This window comes from Mobula birostris, chromosome 8 (genome assembly GCF_030028105.1).
Source record: "Mobula birostris isolate sMobBir1 chromosome 8, sMobBir1.hap1, whole genome shotgun sequence".
Classification (NCBI taxonomy): Eukaryota; Metazoa; Chordata; class Chondrichthyes; order Myliobatiformes; family Myliobatidae; genus Mobula; species Mobula birostris.
The window spans coordinates 94903952-94920769 of NC_092377.1; the positions used below are offsets into that span (position 1 = coordinate 94903952).

Here is a 16818-nt window from a genome sequence, read left to right on the forward strand (position 1 = left end):
TTGTACACTTCCAGCAGGTCTGGGCCCATCCAGTTCCACAGAGCCGAGTACAACTCAGCCGGTAAGCCGTCGCTTCCAGGAGTCTTACCCGACCCAAAGGAACGGATGGAGCCTGTCAGCTCGTCCAGGGTCAGTGGCTGATCCAGACTCTCCCGCTTACTGTCGTCTAAGACCTGCGTGATAGACGACAGGAAGTTGCGGGAGGCTGTGGATTCTGTGGCCTTTTCGTCGTACAGACCGGCATAGAAGGACTTGCAGATCCTCAGTATGTCGGTCTGCGAGGTCGCGACTGAGCCGTCCTCTTCCTTAAGGTTGTGGATCACAGAGCTCCCCCTGTGCACCTTTTGGAAGAAGAAGCGTGAGCACGTCTCGTCCTGCTCCACGGTTCGGACCCTTGATCGGAAGATGATCTTGGAGGATTCGGCGGCGAGGTGCTGGGCTTGCCGGCCCTTCACCTCTCGCAGTTCCTCCCTGACATCCACCCCCTTCGACTGCAGAAGGAGAAGTTGCTGCAACTCTGTCTGGAGTTTACGCAGTTCCCTCTGCTCTTGCCTTGCTTTCTGGATACCCTTGCGAATGAAGAACCTCCTAATGTTCTCCTTGGTAGCTTCCCACCAGTGAACCTCCTAGAGATGCTGCCTGGCCTGTTGCGTTCACCAGCAACTTTGATGTGCGTATACTGACTTTGAGCCGTCTCCATTCTCTCCTCACACATCCCCTACCCTTCTAAGGTAAATACGACCAGCTGCAATTGTAATCAAAACCTTGATAGAAGAGCAACCATGATTTAACATAGGTTTTCCAAACACTATAAAAGTTAATTTACAAATCTTAGCATGAAATTAGTTTCAGTTTGCACAAAGCATTCTAGTATGTAAATATGTGGGTGGGGCATCATTGGAAGCACTCACCAACCACCAGGATTTTGGAGGCAATGTTCCTTCTAATTTGTAATGAACAGTGTGTGCAAAAATCTTGTGCTGTCCAATTTTTGTGCCAGTGACAAAATGCGCACACTGTACAATTTCTTCAATAAAAACAGTATAAATAAGCCAGCTCTAAAATCTGCAGACAAATCATTGCAAGCTTCACGTTGTCAATACTGTCTGCTCAGAAACTGGAAAAGGAAATGTGATGGTGTATGATCATGAAATATACCTAACATGCCAAAACATGTGTTTTGTGTGCAGTTTAAATTCCTTTGTGCACTAGTAGCAAAAGATGTGTATGTTTACACACCTCAGAAGGACGTTACCAGAGTGTTTACCAACGTGACCAAGTAGCGACCAAACTTCTCTTCTGTCATGTTAATGGAAAACACAACCAGTTACAGAGGAAAAAGGAAGTGCAGATATTGTAGATCAGAAATAAACACAGAAAATGCCGGTAAATTCAGACCATAAAACAAGGAGCAAGTGGTGGCCATTTGGCCCCTCGCGCCTGGCCCCCTTCAGTAAACTCATGGCTGCTCTGACCTGACTTCAGCTGTCTTTCCTTCTGGCTCGGTATAACCCTTCATTCTCCTGGAGACAAAAAAATCCACCTCCCTCACCCTGAGATGCAATGATTCTGCGTCAGCACGCCTTGGGCAGAAAATTATTATGATTGTTCCTTCAAAAGGTCTCTCGGCCCTTGTCTCATTGTTTGGGCTTTGCTGTACTTGGGAGAATTTGGAGAAAGAAGACTGAGATTCGGAGCGGGAGTGTGGAGGAAGCCTTTTAAAAAATTTTTTAGTGTTTTTCATGGGCGCCGAGAGAGTCAGGACTGCGCAGGCGTGTGATGTGGAGGGAAACGAGGAAGATTTAAAAGGACTCAAGTCCTGATTAGAGTTTAATTGGGAGAAAGAAGACTGAGATTCGGAGCGGGAGTGTGGAGGAAGCCTTTTTAAAATTTTTTGGTTTTTTCCATCGGTGTCGAGAGAGGCAGGACTGCTCAGGCGTGTGACGTCATGGATGGAAATAAGGAAGATTTAAAAGGAACACAGCCTTATATAGCGGCCAGTGTAGTTTGCAGGCTGCGGAGTGAGCCGAGAGCAGAGTGAAGGCTTAAGGGCTTTGGCTAAACAGGCTTAGGTGGAAACAGGTGAGGCGAAGAGGGTTTGGTTATTCATTTTTTAAAAAAATTTATTTGAAGGCGGGTGGGAGTATGAGTGTGAGGGCAGCTTGTTGTTCTCAGTGCCGGATGTGGGAGGTAGTGGAGTCTCCAAGCCTCCCGGACATCCACATCTGTGCCAGGTGCGTCAAGATGCAGCTCCTAGGAGACCGCTTTAGGGAACTGGAGTTGCAGCTTGATGACCTTTGTCTTGTCAGGGAGAGTGAGGAGTTGATAGAGAGAAGTTACAGGCAGGTGGCAGGTGATTTGCGAGGGCTACTGAGGTGACTTTAAACTAGAATGGTTGGGGGGAGGGAATCTAATTAAGGAGACTAGGAGAGGGGAGGTTGATGTAGGGGAAAAAGAAGAAGATAAAGTTGTTTGCTCAATTAAGGATAAACAGAGAGTGGGAGGTGGAGACTTTCTTGAATGCATCTATTTTATGCTAGGAGCATTATAAGAAGGATGGATGAACTTAGAGCATGGATTGATACCTGGAAGTATGATGTTGTAGCTATTAGTGAAATGTGGTTGCAGGAGGGGTGTGATTGGCAACTAAATATTCCAGAATTTCGTTGCTTCAGGTGTGATAGAATAGGAGGGGCAAGAGGGGGAGGTGTTGCATTGCTCGTCAGGGGTTACATAACAGCGGTGCTCTGGCAGGATAGATTAGTGGACTCGTCTGGGGAAGCTATTTGGGTGGAATTGAGGAATAGGAAAGGTGTTGTGACGCTTATAGGTGTGTATTCTAGACCACCTAATGGGGACTGAGAACTGGAGGAGCAAATTTGTAAGGAGATAGCAGATATTTGTAGTAAGCACAAGGTTGTGATTGTGGGAGATTTTAATTTTCCACGCATAGACTGGGAAGCCCATTCTGTAAAAGGGCTGGATGGTTTGGAGTTTAGTTTGTAAAATGTGTGCAGGATAGTTTTTTGAAGCAATACATAGAGGTACCAACTAGAGAAGGGGCAGTGTTGGATCTCCTGTTAGGGAATGAGACAGGGCAGGTGACGGAGGTATTTGTTGGGGAGCACTTCGGGTCCAGTGATCACAATACAATTAGTTTCAGTGTAATTATGGAGAAGGATAGGACTGGAGCTAGGATTGAGATTTTTGATTGGAGAAAGGCTAACTTTGAGGAGATGCGAAAGGATTTAGAAGGAGTGGATTGGGAAAATTTGTTTTGTGGGAAGGATGTAACAGAGAAATGGAGTTGATTTAAAGGTGAAATTTTGAGGGTTCAGAATCTTTATGTTCCTGTTAGGTTGAAAGGAAAGGTTAAAAGTTTGAGAGAGTCATGGTTTTCAAAAGATATTAGAAACTTGGTTCAGAAAAAGAGAGGGATCTTCAATAAATACAGGCAGCTTGGAGTTAATGAGGTACTCAGGGAATATAAAGAATGTAAAAAGAATCTTAAGAAAGAAATTAGAAAAGCTAAAAGAAGATATGAGGCTGCTTTGGCAAGTAAGGTAAAAATAAATCCAAAGGGTTTCTACAGTTATGTTAGTGGCAAAAGGATAGTGAGGGATAAAATTGGTCCCTTACAGAATCAGAGTGGACGGCTATGTGCAGAGCCAAAAGAGATGGGGGAGATTTTGAACAATATCTTTTCTTCGGTATTCACTAAGGAGAAGGATATTGAATTGTGTAAGGTAAAGGAAACAAGTAGCGTAGTTATGGAAAGTATGACAATTAAAGAAGAGGAAGTACTGGCACTTCTACGGAATATAAAAGTGGATAAGTCTCCGGGTCCAGATAAGATATTCCCTAGGACTTTGAGAGAAGCTAGTGTAGAAATATCAGGGGCTCTGACAGAAATATTTCAAATGTCATTAGAAACGGGAATGGTGCCAGAGGATTGGCGTATTGCTCATGTGGTTCTATTGTTTAAAAAGGGTTCTAAGAGTAAACCTGGCAATTATCGGCCTGTGAGTTTGACGTCAGTGGTAGGTAAATTGATGGAAAGTATTCTCGGAGATGGTATATATAATTTTCTGGATAGACAGGGTCTGATTAGGAACAGTCAACATGGATTTGTGCGTGGAAGGTCATGTTTGACAAATCTTATTGAATTTTTTTAAGAGGTTACTAAGAAAGTTGACGAGGGTAAAATGGTGGATGTTGTCTATATGGACTTTAGTAAGGCCTTTGACAAGGTTCCACACGGAAGGTTAGTTAGGAAGGTTCAAGCGTTAGGCATTAATATGGAAGTAGTAAAATGGATTCAGCAGTGGCTAGATGGGAGACACCAGAGAGTAGTGGTGGATAACTGTGTGTCAGATTGGAGGATGGTGTGTAGCGGTGTGCCTCAGGGATCTGTACTGGGTCCAATGTTGTTTGTAATATGATGGGGTGGTAAATTGGATTATTAAGTATGCAAATGATACTAAGATAGGTGGTGTTGGGGATGATGAGGTAGGTTTTCAAGACTTGCAGAAAGATTTAGGACAGTTAGAAGAGTGGGTGGGCTGAAAGATGGCAGATGGAGTTTAATGCTGAAAAATGTGAGGTGCTACATTTTGGTAGAACTAATCAAAATAGGACATACATGGTAAATGGACATTAAAGAATGCTTTAGAACAGAGGGATCTAGGAATAATGGTGCATAGTTCCCTGAAGGTGGAATCTCATGTGGATAGGGTGGTGAAGAAAGCTTTTGGTTTGCTGGCCTTTATTAATCAGAGCATTGAGTATAGGAGTTGGGATGTAATGTTGAATTTGTATAAGGCATTGGTAAGGCCAAATCTGGGTGTACAGTTCTGGTCACCGAATTATAGGAAAGATGTCAAAAAAAATTGAGAGAGTCCAGAGAAGGTTTACTAAAATATTGTCTGGGTTTCATCTCCTAATTTACAGAGAAAGGTTGAACAAGTTAGGTCTTTATTCTTTGGAGCGTAGAAGGTTGAGGGGGGACTTGATAGAGGTGTTTAAAATTATGAGGGGGATTGATAGAGTTGACGTGGTTAGACTTTTTCCATTGAGAGTGGGGAAGATTCAAACGAGGACATGGGTTGAGAAATAGAGGACAAAAGTTTAGGGGTAACATGAGGGGGAACTTCTTTACTCACAGAGTGGTAGCTGTGTGGAATGAGCTTCCAGCAGAAGTGGTTGAGGCAGGTTCTGTGTTGTCGTTTAAAGTTAAATTGGATAGATACATGGACAGGAAAGGAATGGAGGGTTATGGGCTGAGTGCAGGTTGGTGGGACTAGGATAGGGTAAGTTCGGCATGGACTAGAAGGGCCGAGATAGCCTGTTTCTGTGCTGTAATTGCTATATGGTTATATGGTTACTTACAGTTGGGCAGAATTTTCATGTGACTGGCCTCTCCAAGCGGGTTGTAGCATTCAGCCTCTTGGCAGCTGAGGGTTTGGTGACCCTCCTTTTTACAGCCTTACAGCTTCAGCAGATGGTTTAAATTTCAAAGTAAATTTATTATCAAAATACATATAAGGCACCCTATAGCACCCCGAGATTCCTTTTTTGGGTCGGCATTCACTGTAGTTACAAATAATTTTTTTAAATTTCAAAATATACTTTATTCAAAAACAAAATTATATACAATAAACCATTCAATAACTTTCCTACATACATTTCCATTATGGTCTGTACATGTCCATACTTATGGCCACCCACGTGGTACTCCAGTTGTTCACCTTACCACATCATTGTTGAGGGGTATACTCCCTGCTACCCGACCCCTCCCACTCCCACGGGTGGAGAAACCTATACCGTGGTCCTTCCCCACCGGGCCCTTGTGGTGGCTGCACTGAGTTTCAGTGCGTCCCTCAGCACGTACTCCTGCAGCCGAGAGTGTGCCGGTCTGCAGCATTCTCCCACGGACATCTCCATGTGCTGGTAGATCATCAAGTTTCGGGCTGACCAAAGAGCGTCTTTCACCGAGTTGATGATCTGCCAGCAGCTCCGGATGTTGGTCTCCGTGTGCGTCCCCAGGAACAGCCCATAGATCAGAGAGTCCTCTGTTACGCAGCTGCTGGGGATGAAACGTGACACTAGCCCATCCATCCTCCTCCACACCCTCTCTGTGAACTGACAGTGTGCAAAGAGGTGGGTCAGAGACTCCTCACTGCAGTCCTCCCGTGGGCAGTGGGGTGCGGGGATGACATTCCGGGCGTACAGGAGGGATCTGACTGGGAGGGCCCCTCTCACCGCCAGCCAGGCGAGGTCTTGGTGCTTGTTGGTGAGATCTGGCGATGAGGCATTTTGCCAGATGAACTGGACGGTCTGCTCAGGGAACCACCCCACTGTGGCCATCACGTCCTTCTCCTGCAGTGCCTGCAGGACATTACGTGCCGACCACTGCCTGATAGCCCTGTGGTCAAAGGCGTTCTCCTGGAAGAACTTTTATACGAAGGACAGGTATGGCGGCAACGACCAGCTTACTGGGGTGTTGCGCGGGAGTGGGGCCAGACCCATCCTTCGTAGCCAGGGCGACAGGTAGAATCTGGGCACATAGTGGTACTTGGTGCCCACACACCTGGGTTCTACACACAACCTGATGCAGCCACACACGAAGCTGGCCATCAGGGTGAGGGCAACACTGGGGATGTTCTTGCCTCCATTGTCGAGGTACTTGTGCATGATGGTCCGTCTGACCCGCTCCACCTTGGATCCCTAGACGATTCTGAAGACAGCTGGGGTGATTTCCTAGCTGTAGGAGCAGGGGACGGGCCACACCTGTGCCAAGTACAGCAGCCCTGAGAGCACCTCACACCTGATGACCAGGTTCTTGCCCGTTATCGATAGGGAGTGCCCTCCCCACAGTCCCAGTTTCTGTATCACCTTGGCAGTCCGCTCCTGCCAGTTCTTGTTGCACACCTCGGCCCCTCCGAACCAGATCCCCAACACCTTCACGTGGTCAGACCTGATGGTGAAGGGGACACTGGATCGGTCGGGCCAGTTGCCGAAAAGCATGGAGTTGATGAAGAACTGCACATAAACAAAGACGGACAAAAAGCAATATGCAAATGATGACAGACTTCAAATACAAAATAAAAGAATAAATAATAAATGATATTGAGCACATAAGTTGGGGAGACCTTGAGAGTGAGTCTATAGGTTGTGGAATCATTTCAGAGTTGAGGTGAGTGAAGTAATCAACATTGGTTCAGGAGCCTGATGGTTGTAGGGAAATAACTGTGCTTGAACTTGGTGGTGTGGGACCTAAGGCTGCTGTACCTTCACTCTTCTCCGAGAGAATTCTCAATATTCACTGGCCTCTGAATTAAGAAATTCCTCCTCCTAAAGTGATGCAGCCTTCTGGTTTACATAGTGTTACGATTCTTAGCTGTAGATAGATCATCCTACTTTTCAAATCTTTTTATTATTATTATTATTATCCAAAACTTACAAGAGTACATCGAAGTAAACAACACTTACAATGTCTCAAGAAAAAAAAACATTATTATAAAGATTGAAAAAAAATTTTGGTGATGGAAAAAAAAAGCCCTTACTGAGCAAGAAAAAGTGAGGTTGCTTTTTCTTGATCATCCTACTTTTAATCAAACCATTTCTCCAATGGTATCAGGATCTCCCATCTCAATAAAGTACTTTGAGGTTTTATTTCCTCTTTTAAGTACAAAACTAACAAAAAGTGATTAAATGCAGTTTCAAAGTTGCTGTTACATAGTTTACTTCAGTGTTTGAGTATAGATACGTGGTTCGTAGAACTACATATGTACAACAGGAGTGCATTTTAACCGACCAAGCAGCTTTGAATATTGAAATACCTTCGGGATTCCAGACACCCAAAATGTTTGTTCTTTGAACACTGTCTTGAGGTATGGCTCTCTATAGATGTACAAATACCTCAAACGTTCTTTGACAGAACAATTATTTCTACAAATGGCTTCAGTGATCTTTAAGTATTTTAATGTGTGCCATATTTGAAATAGTGACAAAGCTGGTTCTTGTTTTTTAAATTATTTGCTGCTACCTCAATAAATCCTGAAGGATGTCCAATGCTTAACAATTCTTAACAATAGTTACTTGTTTAGTTGGCAGAATATATGAATTATTTATGCTGGATTGTTAGTGTTTTAAATTAGAACTTTTTGTGTCAAGAGTGAAAGTTTGACATTCATTTGTCTATTAATATTTAACTAAAATATTTCCTTCTCAGGTGAAGACTTTGCCATTGTACAGCAGGAGATTATTATGATGAAAGACTGTAAACACTCAAATATTGTCGCGTATTTTGGCAGTTACCTCAGGTATTTGCAGCAGTTTACATATTTCACTACTTATGTAACAACTATCTTTATTGTGCTTTCATACGAACTTGCATTTGAAATTAGTTTAATGATGCAATTGGGACATGTGTTTCTATGTGGTCATGTTTTAATGTTAATCAGCAGATTATATGCATTATAATTGCAAATAATGTTATGATTATTTTCTTAATGAACCTCAGTTTCAAATTTGGGTGTCCAACAGCAAAATACTTATATATGGCAACTTCAGTATAGTAAATACCCAAAGCTCCTCAGTGATAAACAGAATTGAGGAAGTAAATACAAAGCAATAAAGGTACTGCAAGAGTTTTGAGAAAGAGTTTACTTAAAGCTTTGAGGAGAGAAAAGAAATTTGAGGTCAGTGTCTTGATGCAGGGAAGTGTGAGCTTGAAGGAGATTGTAGCAAAAAAAAACCCAAAAGTTGCTGGAGGAACTCTAACAGCATCTGTGGAGGGAAATGTTTCAAGTTAGACATCTTCGTGTCCAGCTGAATGGTCACGGCCCAAATGCTTGCCTGTCCATTCCCTCCACAGATGCTGCTGCACCCATTGAGTTCCTCCAACAGTGTTTCTTGCTCTAGAATGCAGCATCTGTGGTCTCTTGTGTCTCTGAGAATCAGGTGCACTATCACTGAAATGTGTCGTGAGATTTATCTTGCGGCAGTAGTACGGTGCAAAATATAAAAACCCTGATTGAATTTACCAAGAAATGGACTCTGTGGTAAAGGAGCAAAATGTGGTGGGTCGCATTGATTATGACATGGAGGAAGAAAGGTTGAGGCATAGTGTGAAGTGTATAAATTCTCTATTTACATGTGCCTGCATTTAAAATGTGTTCAGGTATTTTGATTGTAGTTTCGAAGGAGGAGAAAGCTTCATTGGACTTAGGAAGTAATGAGCAAAGGGATGCCACTTGTCCTGGAAAACAGTTGAGTCATAGGTTAAAAAAATGATTGTGACCTGGTGGAGCACTGGAAATGGAGAGGTAAGTGACAGCACTCCCTTGTAACAAGCTCCACTTAAACAAGATTTTGATTAGTCCCCTGGCAAACTGGATAAGTAGGACTATGGAGAGGGCTTTTAAACAAAGAAGGTGGGAGGGGAGAGACAAGGATCAGTTACGAGAAGTGTTAATAGATTTAAAGGGAGGAACTTCTTCAGGTAGAGAGTGGAAGCCAATCTTTTGGGTGCTTTTTGGGCAGAAATTAGGTTCTCGCTTGGTGGGGGGGGGGGGCTTAAGAGTTACAGTGAGAAGGTGGGAAAATAGTGTTTGGAAAAAAAATCAGCCATGATTGAATGGTGGAGCCTAATTCACTTCGTAGGTCTTATGGTCTTATTTGCAGAATGATCAAAGCATGAAAAGATTTTGTCTGCAGCTTGAGCGAGAGAGAGAAATTAAGTCTGTTTGCCAGTTTCACTCAATAAATAGTGAACAGCAAATATTAAAAAATATAAAATTCTTAAGGGATCAGAGTTCCACAGATAATTATTTAAAAAAAACTGAATTATCCACCATTAGCTGAAGAAGTTAAGGATGATAGTTAAAAAGCTTATAACATTTCAGTTAAGGGGAGTTTTGGGAAACAAGGTTGATAACACAGAGAAAATGAAATATGGGAGTAATTTAGCACAAATTAGCAAAAGAGAATGGTTTTTTAAAAAGTGAATCAAACATTACTGTAGGTCCTTTGAAGACAAGGGTAGAAAGAATAATGGGAATGAAGTCGCAGAGTAGTGGAAAAAATCTATCTCTGCCTTTATTGCAGTATACATGATAATTGTAACCAAATGGAAAGAAAATAAGGGTTTAATGACAGTAATTAAAAAGAAACTGTGTAGATAAGTTAGGGCGATTAAAATCATACAAATCCTGTAAGTCTGCATTCGGCGCTCTTAGAAGTGAATGCAGAAACAATTGACTGATTAGTGATGAATTTTCAAAGTTGCCTGGATTCTGGAACAATCCAGGAAGACTGTATCACAGAGACCAGAATCTGTAGGCCATATTCATCATCAAAGATGTGCAGCTAGGCACTTGAGAAATCATTATGATTAGACTTGGTTTTATGAAGGGCAAATTGTTTTTGACAGGTCTAATAACCTTGAGGATGAAACCTCTCAAGTGAAAGAAGGGGAACTACTTGATAGAATGTTTCTGAACTTTCAGAATATATCTCTTTTGATCTTGAGCTTTGGCTTGTACATCTGGTCACAACCAACACTGTTGATTTTCACCTGCCTGTTTTTTTTTGTCCTACCTTAGCCAATCTGTTGCTGAAACCCTCAGTCATACTGTGTTACCTTGAGATTTGACACTGGCATCAGAGGCCCCCTTTGTTCAATCTTTAGTTCTACTCGGCTGCCTGTGTCACTTCATTCACTAATCATGCCTGTGCTTGCGGAACTGTATCAACTGGGTTTAAAATTGTTTTTGTTTTCAGAACTGTCAGTATACTTGCCTTCTCCATTTCTGCAATATTCTTCAGCCCTCCGAGATGCGTGTTCTTCCCATTCTGGTCTCTTAAATATCATGTTTGATAATTTTCCTGTGCAGTGCCTTGGGAGCTTTTTCCTGTGCAGTGCCTTGGGAGCTTCTACACCAACCAATTGTGTATCAAGATTGGGAATTGCATACCGATGAATGTTGAGTATTTCTGTGAGGGTGACTCTGCATATTTATGAAAATGGTTTTATTCAAGGTCATGAATCACTAAGCAATGTGTGTATCAGTGGTTAGTTTTCTGTCCACGTATTTAGTCAGCTTGTTAAAATGAATGCTTGAATGCATAAAGGCAAGGATCTGAAGTCTAGAATCACATGATCCTGTAGGGAACTGATGTGCTTTCCCACGTGGAAGTTTTGGAGTCTAATTTTTTTTTTTGAAAAAGGACAGTTACATTTTGAAATTTCCTTTCTGAAAAGGGTGCAGAGCCCAGCTTCCCTGTACCTCCCAAGAACAGGCAGACTGATGACCCACCGTGCCCACCCTGCACTGCCATTTGCCTGAATTTCATGATCTCTGTCAGCATTCCTTTTGTAAACCCAGCTATGAGGTCCTGTGACTACTTAAGAGGACACAAGTGCCCAGTGCATATTTCCATTGCTTCCTAATTCCTCTACTGGCTTTTAATGTCTCCAGACATTGCAATCCCTCCTGCCTGAAACGTTGACTGTACTTTTTTTCCATAGATGTTGCCTGGCCTGGTGAGCTCCTCCAGCATCATCTGTGTGTTGTAGAGGAGAGTCCATACTGGATCTGGTGCTTGGCCATGAACTTGATCAGGCGACATCCCTCTCTGTGGGCAAACATTTTTGAACACAATGCCCGCAATTCCTTGACCTTAAGTGTAATTTAGACAGGGATAGGAGCAAACGATATGGGAAGGTATTTAAGTGGAGAGGAGAAATTATGATGCTATTAGGCAGGAACTTCCAGGTGTAAATTCTGAGCACATGTACTCAGAGAAATGCACGACAGAAATGTGGAGGTTTTTTTCGGGAGTATTTGCAAGGGGTTCTGGATAGGTTTGTCCCATTGAGATAGAAAGGATGATAGGGTGAAGGGACCATGGTTGGTAAGAGAGATGGAACATTTAGTCAAGAGGAAGAAGGAAGAGTGCTTAATGTTGAGGAAGCAAAAGTCAAGCAGAGCTCTTGAGAATTATAAGCCAGGAAGGAGCTTAAGAAAGGGCTTGGGAGAGCTAGAAGGCTTGGGAAGGCCTTGGTGAGTAGGTTTAAAGAAAACCCCAAGTTGTTCTATATATATATATATATATATATATATAGTGTGTGTGTGTGTGTCTATATATATGTAAAGAACAGGTGGATGACAAGAGTGAGGGTAGAACCTCTCAGGGATAAAGGGAGAAATGTACCTGAAATCAGAGGAGATGTGGGAGGTCCTTAACAATACTTCAGTGTTCGCCGGCGAGAGGGATCTTGATGAATTTGAGGTAGATGTAGAACAGCTAATGTACTGGAACATGTTGAGGTTAAGAAAAAGGCATTGTTGTAGCTTCTGAAGAATATTTGATATATAAGTCACCGGGGGCCAGGTGAGGTATTCCCAGGTTACTTCAAGGAGAGGGAGGAGATTGCTGGAGCATTTATGATACACACATTTCCTCTGGCCATAGGAGTGGTACCAGAGGATTGGAAGATGGTAAAGTTTGTTCTGTTGTTCAAGAAAGATAATTGGGATAATCTTGGGAATTATAGACAAGTGAGTCGTATGTCAGTGGTGGGTTAACTTTTGGAGAGGGTTCGGAGGGATAGGATTTATAAGCATTTGATGGAGCATAGTCTTATTAGGGATAGTCAGTATGGCTTTGCGTGAAGGCTACGTCGTACCTCACAAATCAAATTGAGTTTTGTTGAGGAGGTGACAAAACAAATGGAAGTAAAGCAGTGGGTGTGGTGTGTGTATGGATTTTAGTAAGATGTTTGACAAGGTAACCCATGGCCAAGGTAACCCTCCAACCTGATGGCATGAACACCAATTTCTCAAACTCCTTGTTCTCCACACGTCTCCCCCAACCCCTCCACCATTCCCATTCTAGTTTCCCCCTCTCACCTCATCTCCTTACCTGCCCATCACCTCCCTGTGCTGCTCCTCCCCCTTCCCTTTCTTCTCTGGTCTTCTACCCTCTCCTATCAGATATCCCCTTCTCCAGCACTTTATCTCCTTCACCTATGAGCTTCCCAGCCCTTTACTTCACCTTCCCTCTTTCACGGTTTCAGCTATCACATACTACCTTGTACCACTTCTTCCCCTCCTCCCACAGTCTTGATCTAACTTCTCATCTTGTTTTCCAGTCCTGATAAAGGTTCTTGGCCCGAAACATTGACTGTTTACTCTTTTCCATAGATGCTGCCTGGCCTGCTGAGTTCCTCCAGCATTTTGTGTGTGTGGCTTGGATTTCCAGCACCTGCAGATTTTCTCATCTTTGTGTTCCACAGGGATTTGTTCTTGGCTCCTGTTTTTTGTGATTTTTATAAATGACTTGAATGAGGAAGTGGAGGGGTGGTTTAGTAAGTTTGCTGGTGACACAAGTAAATGTTGGAGGTGTGGTAGATGGTTGTCATAGGTTACAATGGGATATAAACAGGATGCAGAGTGGGTGGAGAAGTGGCAGATGGAATTCAATCCAGAGAAGTGTGATTAGATGGTGGATCCAAACTAGATGGTGGAGTATGAGTCAATGGCAGGATTCTTAGCAATGTGGAGGAACAGAGGGATCTTGGGGTCACCCTAGCGCAATTTGCTAGGGTGGTTAAGAAGGCATATGGTGTAGTGGCCTTCATTAGTCAAGGTTGAGTTCAGGAGTGTGAGGTTATGTTGCAGCTCTATAAAACTCTGGTTAGACCACTGTTGGTGTACTGTGTTAAATTTTTATCACCGCATGTTACGAATGTGAAAGCTTTAGAGAGGGTGATGTCTGGATTAGAGGGCATGTCTTATGAGGAGAAGTTCAGGGAGCTATTGCTTTTCTCTTTGAAGTAAAGGAGTAGGAGAGGTGACTTGATAGAAATGTATTAGATTATGACAGGCATAGACAGTGTGAACAGCTAGTACCTTTCTCCCAGGGCAGCACCGGCTGATGCTAGAGGGCATGTGTTTAAGATGAGTGGAAGAAAATCTAGGGGAGATACAGAGGAAGATTTTTTTTCACAGGGTGGTAGGTTCCTGGAATGCATAACTGGAGTGGTGGTAGAGGTGGATACAGTAGAGACATTTAAGAGACTCTTAGACATATGGATGTAAAAGAAATAAAGGGTTAGATTGATCGTTGAATATGTATATACAGGTCGGGTCGGCACAACATTGTAGGCTGAAGGGCCTGTACTCTGCTGTACTTGTGTGTTCCATGTTTTAATGTTACTGCAGCTGAAGGTGTCGTCCCAGACCCTGGAAAATTATTTCAAAGAAATGTTGGATCTTAAGACCTCAATACTAGAAGTGCTCCCTAAAGCCATAGTAAAACTTCTGCTTTTTATGACCGTGTGCAAAGTATTGAGGTGTATGATTATTCAGAATTGAAAAATGGAGTTGTCTTTTTCCTTTAATTCAGACGCGACAAGTTATGGATCTGTATGGAGTTTTGTGGTGGTGGATCATTACAAGATATTTATCATGGTGAGTATACAAATCTATTTTTAAAATGATGCTTGAACAATAAATAGGAATATGTGAAAATTACAGATATTTTTTCCCAAATGAAAACTCCACATCCAAGACATAATTTCTTCACTCATAATGAGCTCTAATATAATTTTTATGAAATATAATTTTCATCAAATGTAACAGTATGTTATGTTTTATATATTCCTTTATACAATCACATTTTGTGCCTGAAAGCCGCCTTTTTAACCTTAGTAAATATTTGTTTTGTAATCCTGCATAATATTTTCAGTAAATTAACAAGTGATTGCTGTTGTTACAAATTTGGTTCTCAACTTTATAAACCTCATTACTTGAAAACTGTTTGAAATTCTATGGTGCTACTATTCTGACACCACAGAGAGTGTGCAGCATGGATTTCAAAGTACAAAGTAAATGTATTATCAAAATAGGTATGTGCCACCATATACTACACTGAGATTCATTTTTAGACTACAAGACCATAAGACAGGAACAGAATTAGGCTAGTCGGCCCATCGAGTCTGCTCCTCCATTCCATCATGGCTGATTTATTAGCTCTCACAACCCTGTTCCCCTACCTTCTCCCAGTAACCTTTGATACCCTGACTAAATACGAACCTGTCAAACTCTGCTTTAAATATATTCAATGATTTGGCCTCCAAAGCCATCCGTAGCAATGATTTCCACAGATTCACCACCCTCTGGATAAACAATTTCCTTCTCATCTCTAAACGGATGTCCCTCTATGCTGAGGCTGCGCCCTCTGGTCCTAGGCTCCCCCATTTAGAATCATCTCTACATCAACTCCATCTAGGCCTTTCAATATTCGATAATGAGGAAACCCCCTCCCCCCCCACCCCCAATTCTTCTAAACTCCAGTGATTATGGGCCCAGAGCCATCAAATGCTTCTCATATGTTAATCCTTTCATTCATGGAATCATTCTTGTGAACCTCCTCTGGACTCTGTTTCTTGTAGGTATTCCCAATAAATGCAAAGAAACACAATAGAATCAATGAAAGACTGTTCACAACAAAGACAGACGATCAACCAGTGTGCAAAAGACAACAAATTGAACCAATGCAAAAAAAACCCCAAAATAATAAATAAATAAACAAACAAACATTGAGAACATAAGTTATAGAATCCTTGAAAGTAAATCCATAGGTTGTGGAATCAGTTCAGTGTTGGGGTGAGTGAAGTTATTCATGCTGGTTCAGGAACTTGGTTGTATGGTAATAACTGTTCTTGACTCTGGTGTGGGACCCAAGAGTCCTATACTTCTTTCCTGATGGCAGCAGTGAGAAGAGAGCAGGGCCTGCATTGTTGGGATCCTTGATGGATGCAGCTTTCCTGCGAGAGCTCTCCTTGTAGATGTGCACAGTGGTGGGGAGGGCTTTACCTGTGCTGGACTGGGACATATCCACTACTTTTTTGGGCTTTTCTGTTCAAGGGCTTTGGTGTTTCCATATTAGTAAGTGTACTCTTGACTGCTTCGAAAGAAGTTTGTCAGAGTTTTAGATGACGTTGCAAATTTCTAAGAAAGTAGACGTGTTGCCATGCTGCCTTTGTATTGGCACTTGCATGCTGACCCAGGGCAGATCCTATTAAGTGATAACGCTGAGGAATTTAAAGTTACTGACCCTTTCCACCTCTGATCCCCTGATGAGGATTGGCTCATGGATTTCCGGTTTCTTCCTCCTGCAGGTTTGTAGGATAATGCAGTACTGTAAATGTTTTCCCCTCATGCATTTGATGAGTTCTCTTGAATCTCTGTTTCGGTACATGTTCAGACAATATGTTCCAGATCACAAGTTGCTGTGATTTTAAGAAAAATCTCTATGAATCCTTTGGTTTTTCCTCCCATCAGATATTGAAGCAGCTTATGGGACTTGTCTCATTTGTATATTTTTGGACATACAAACATTCAAATGAACAATAGAAACATCTCATAATTTGGAGAAATGCTGAGTTCTTGTGCTCATTCTTGGAGCCAATTAGTGTGCCATTGACATTCCAGTGAATAGGTTGCCTTTCTGTCTTCTATTTTGGTGAGCTCTATGTGATTTAGAGATATTGAAGACTTGAAAGCCACACATGACCTTCTGAGTAAGAGTTGGAGGTTGTATGTGTTACGTACCCCGTAACTGGATTGCCAAACCAACAGAAATGGAGTCTGTGATTACTAGGAACTAATAAAGTTTTATTAAAGAAATAAGTAATACAGTACACTAATCGCAAGGGTATAAATGTAATAGGTTAGCAATGATAATACACACACAGACACAGAAATAGGGTAATAGGAATCAACCAAGCTCTGTCGCAGTCTAGGG

The 16818-nt window shown here is 42.3% G+C and overlaps 1 protein-coding gene across 5 annotated transcripts in view; it reads left to right on the forward strand.

The window, feature by feature from the left end:
- map4k3a (mitogen-activated protein kinase kinase kinase kinase 3a) overlaps positions 1-16818 on the forward strand; it is a 265585-nt gene that overhangs the window by 99622 nt on the left and 149145 nt on the right. For all 5 annotated transcript variants that reach the window (XM_072265706.1, XM_072265707.1, XM_072265708.1 and 2 more), the window contains exons 3-4: positions 8234-8324; positions 14416-14480. In XM_072265706.1, coding sequence (XP_072121807.1) covers positions 8234-8324; positions 14416-14480 — 156 coding nt within the window. The remainder of the gene's footprint in view (positions 1-8233; positions 8325-14415; positions 14481-16818) is intronic.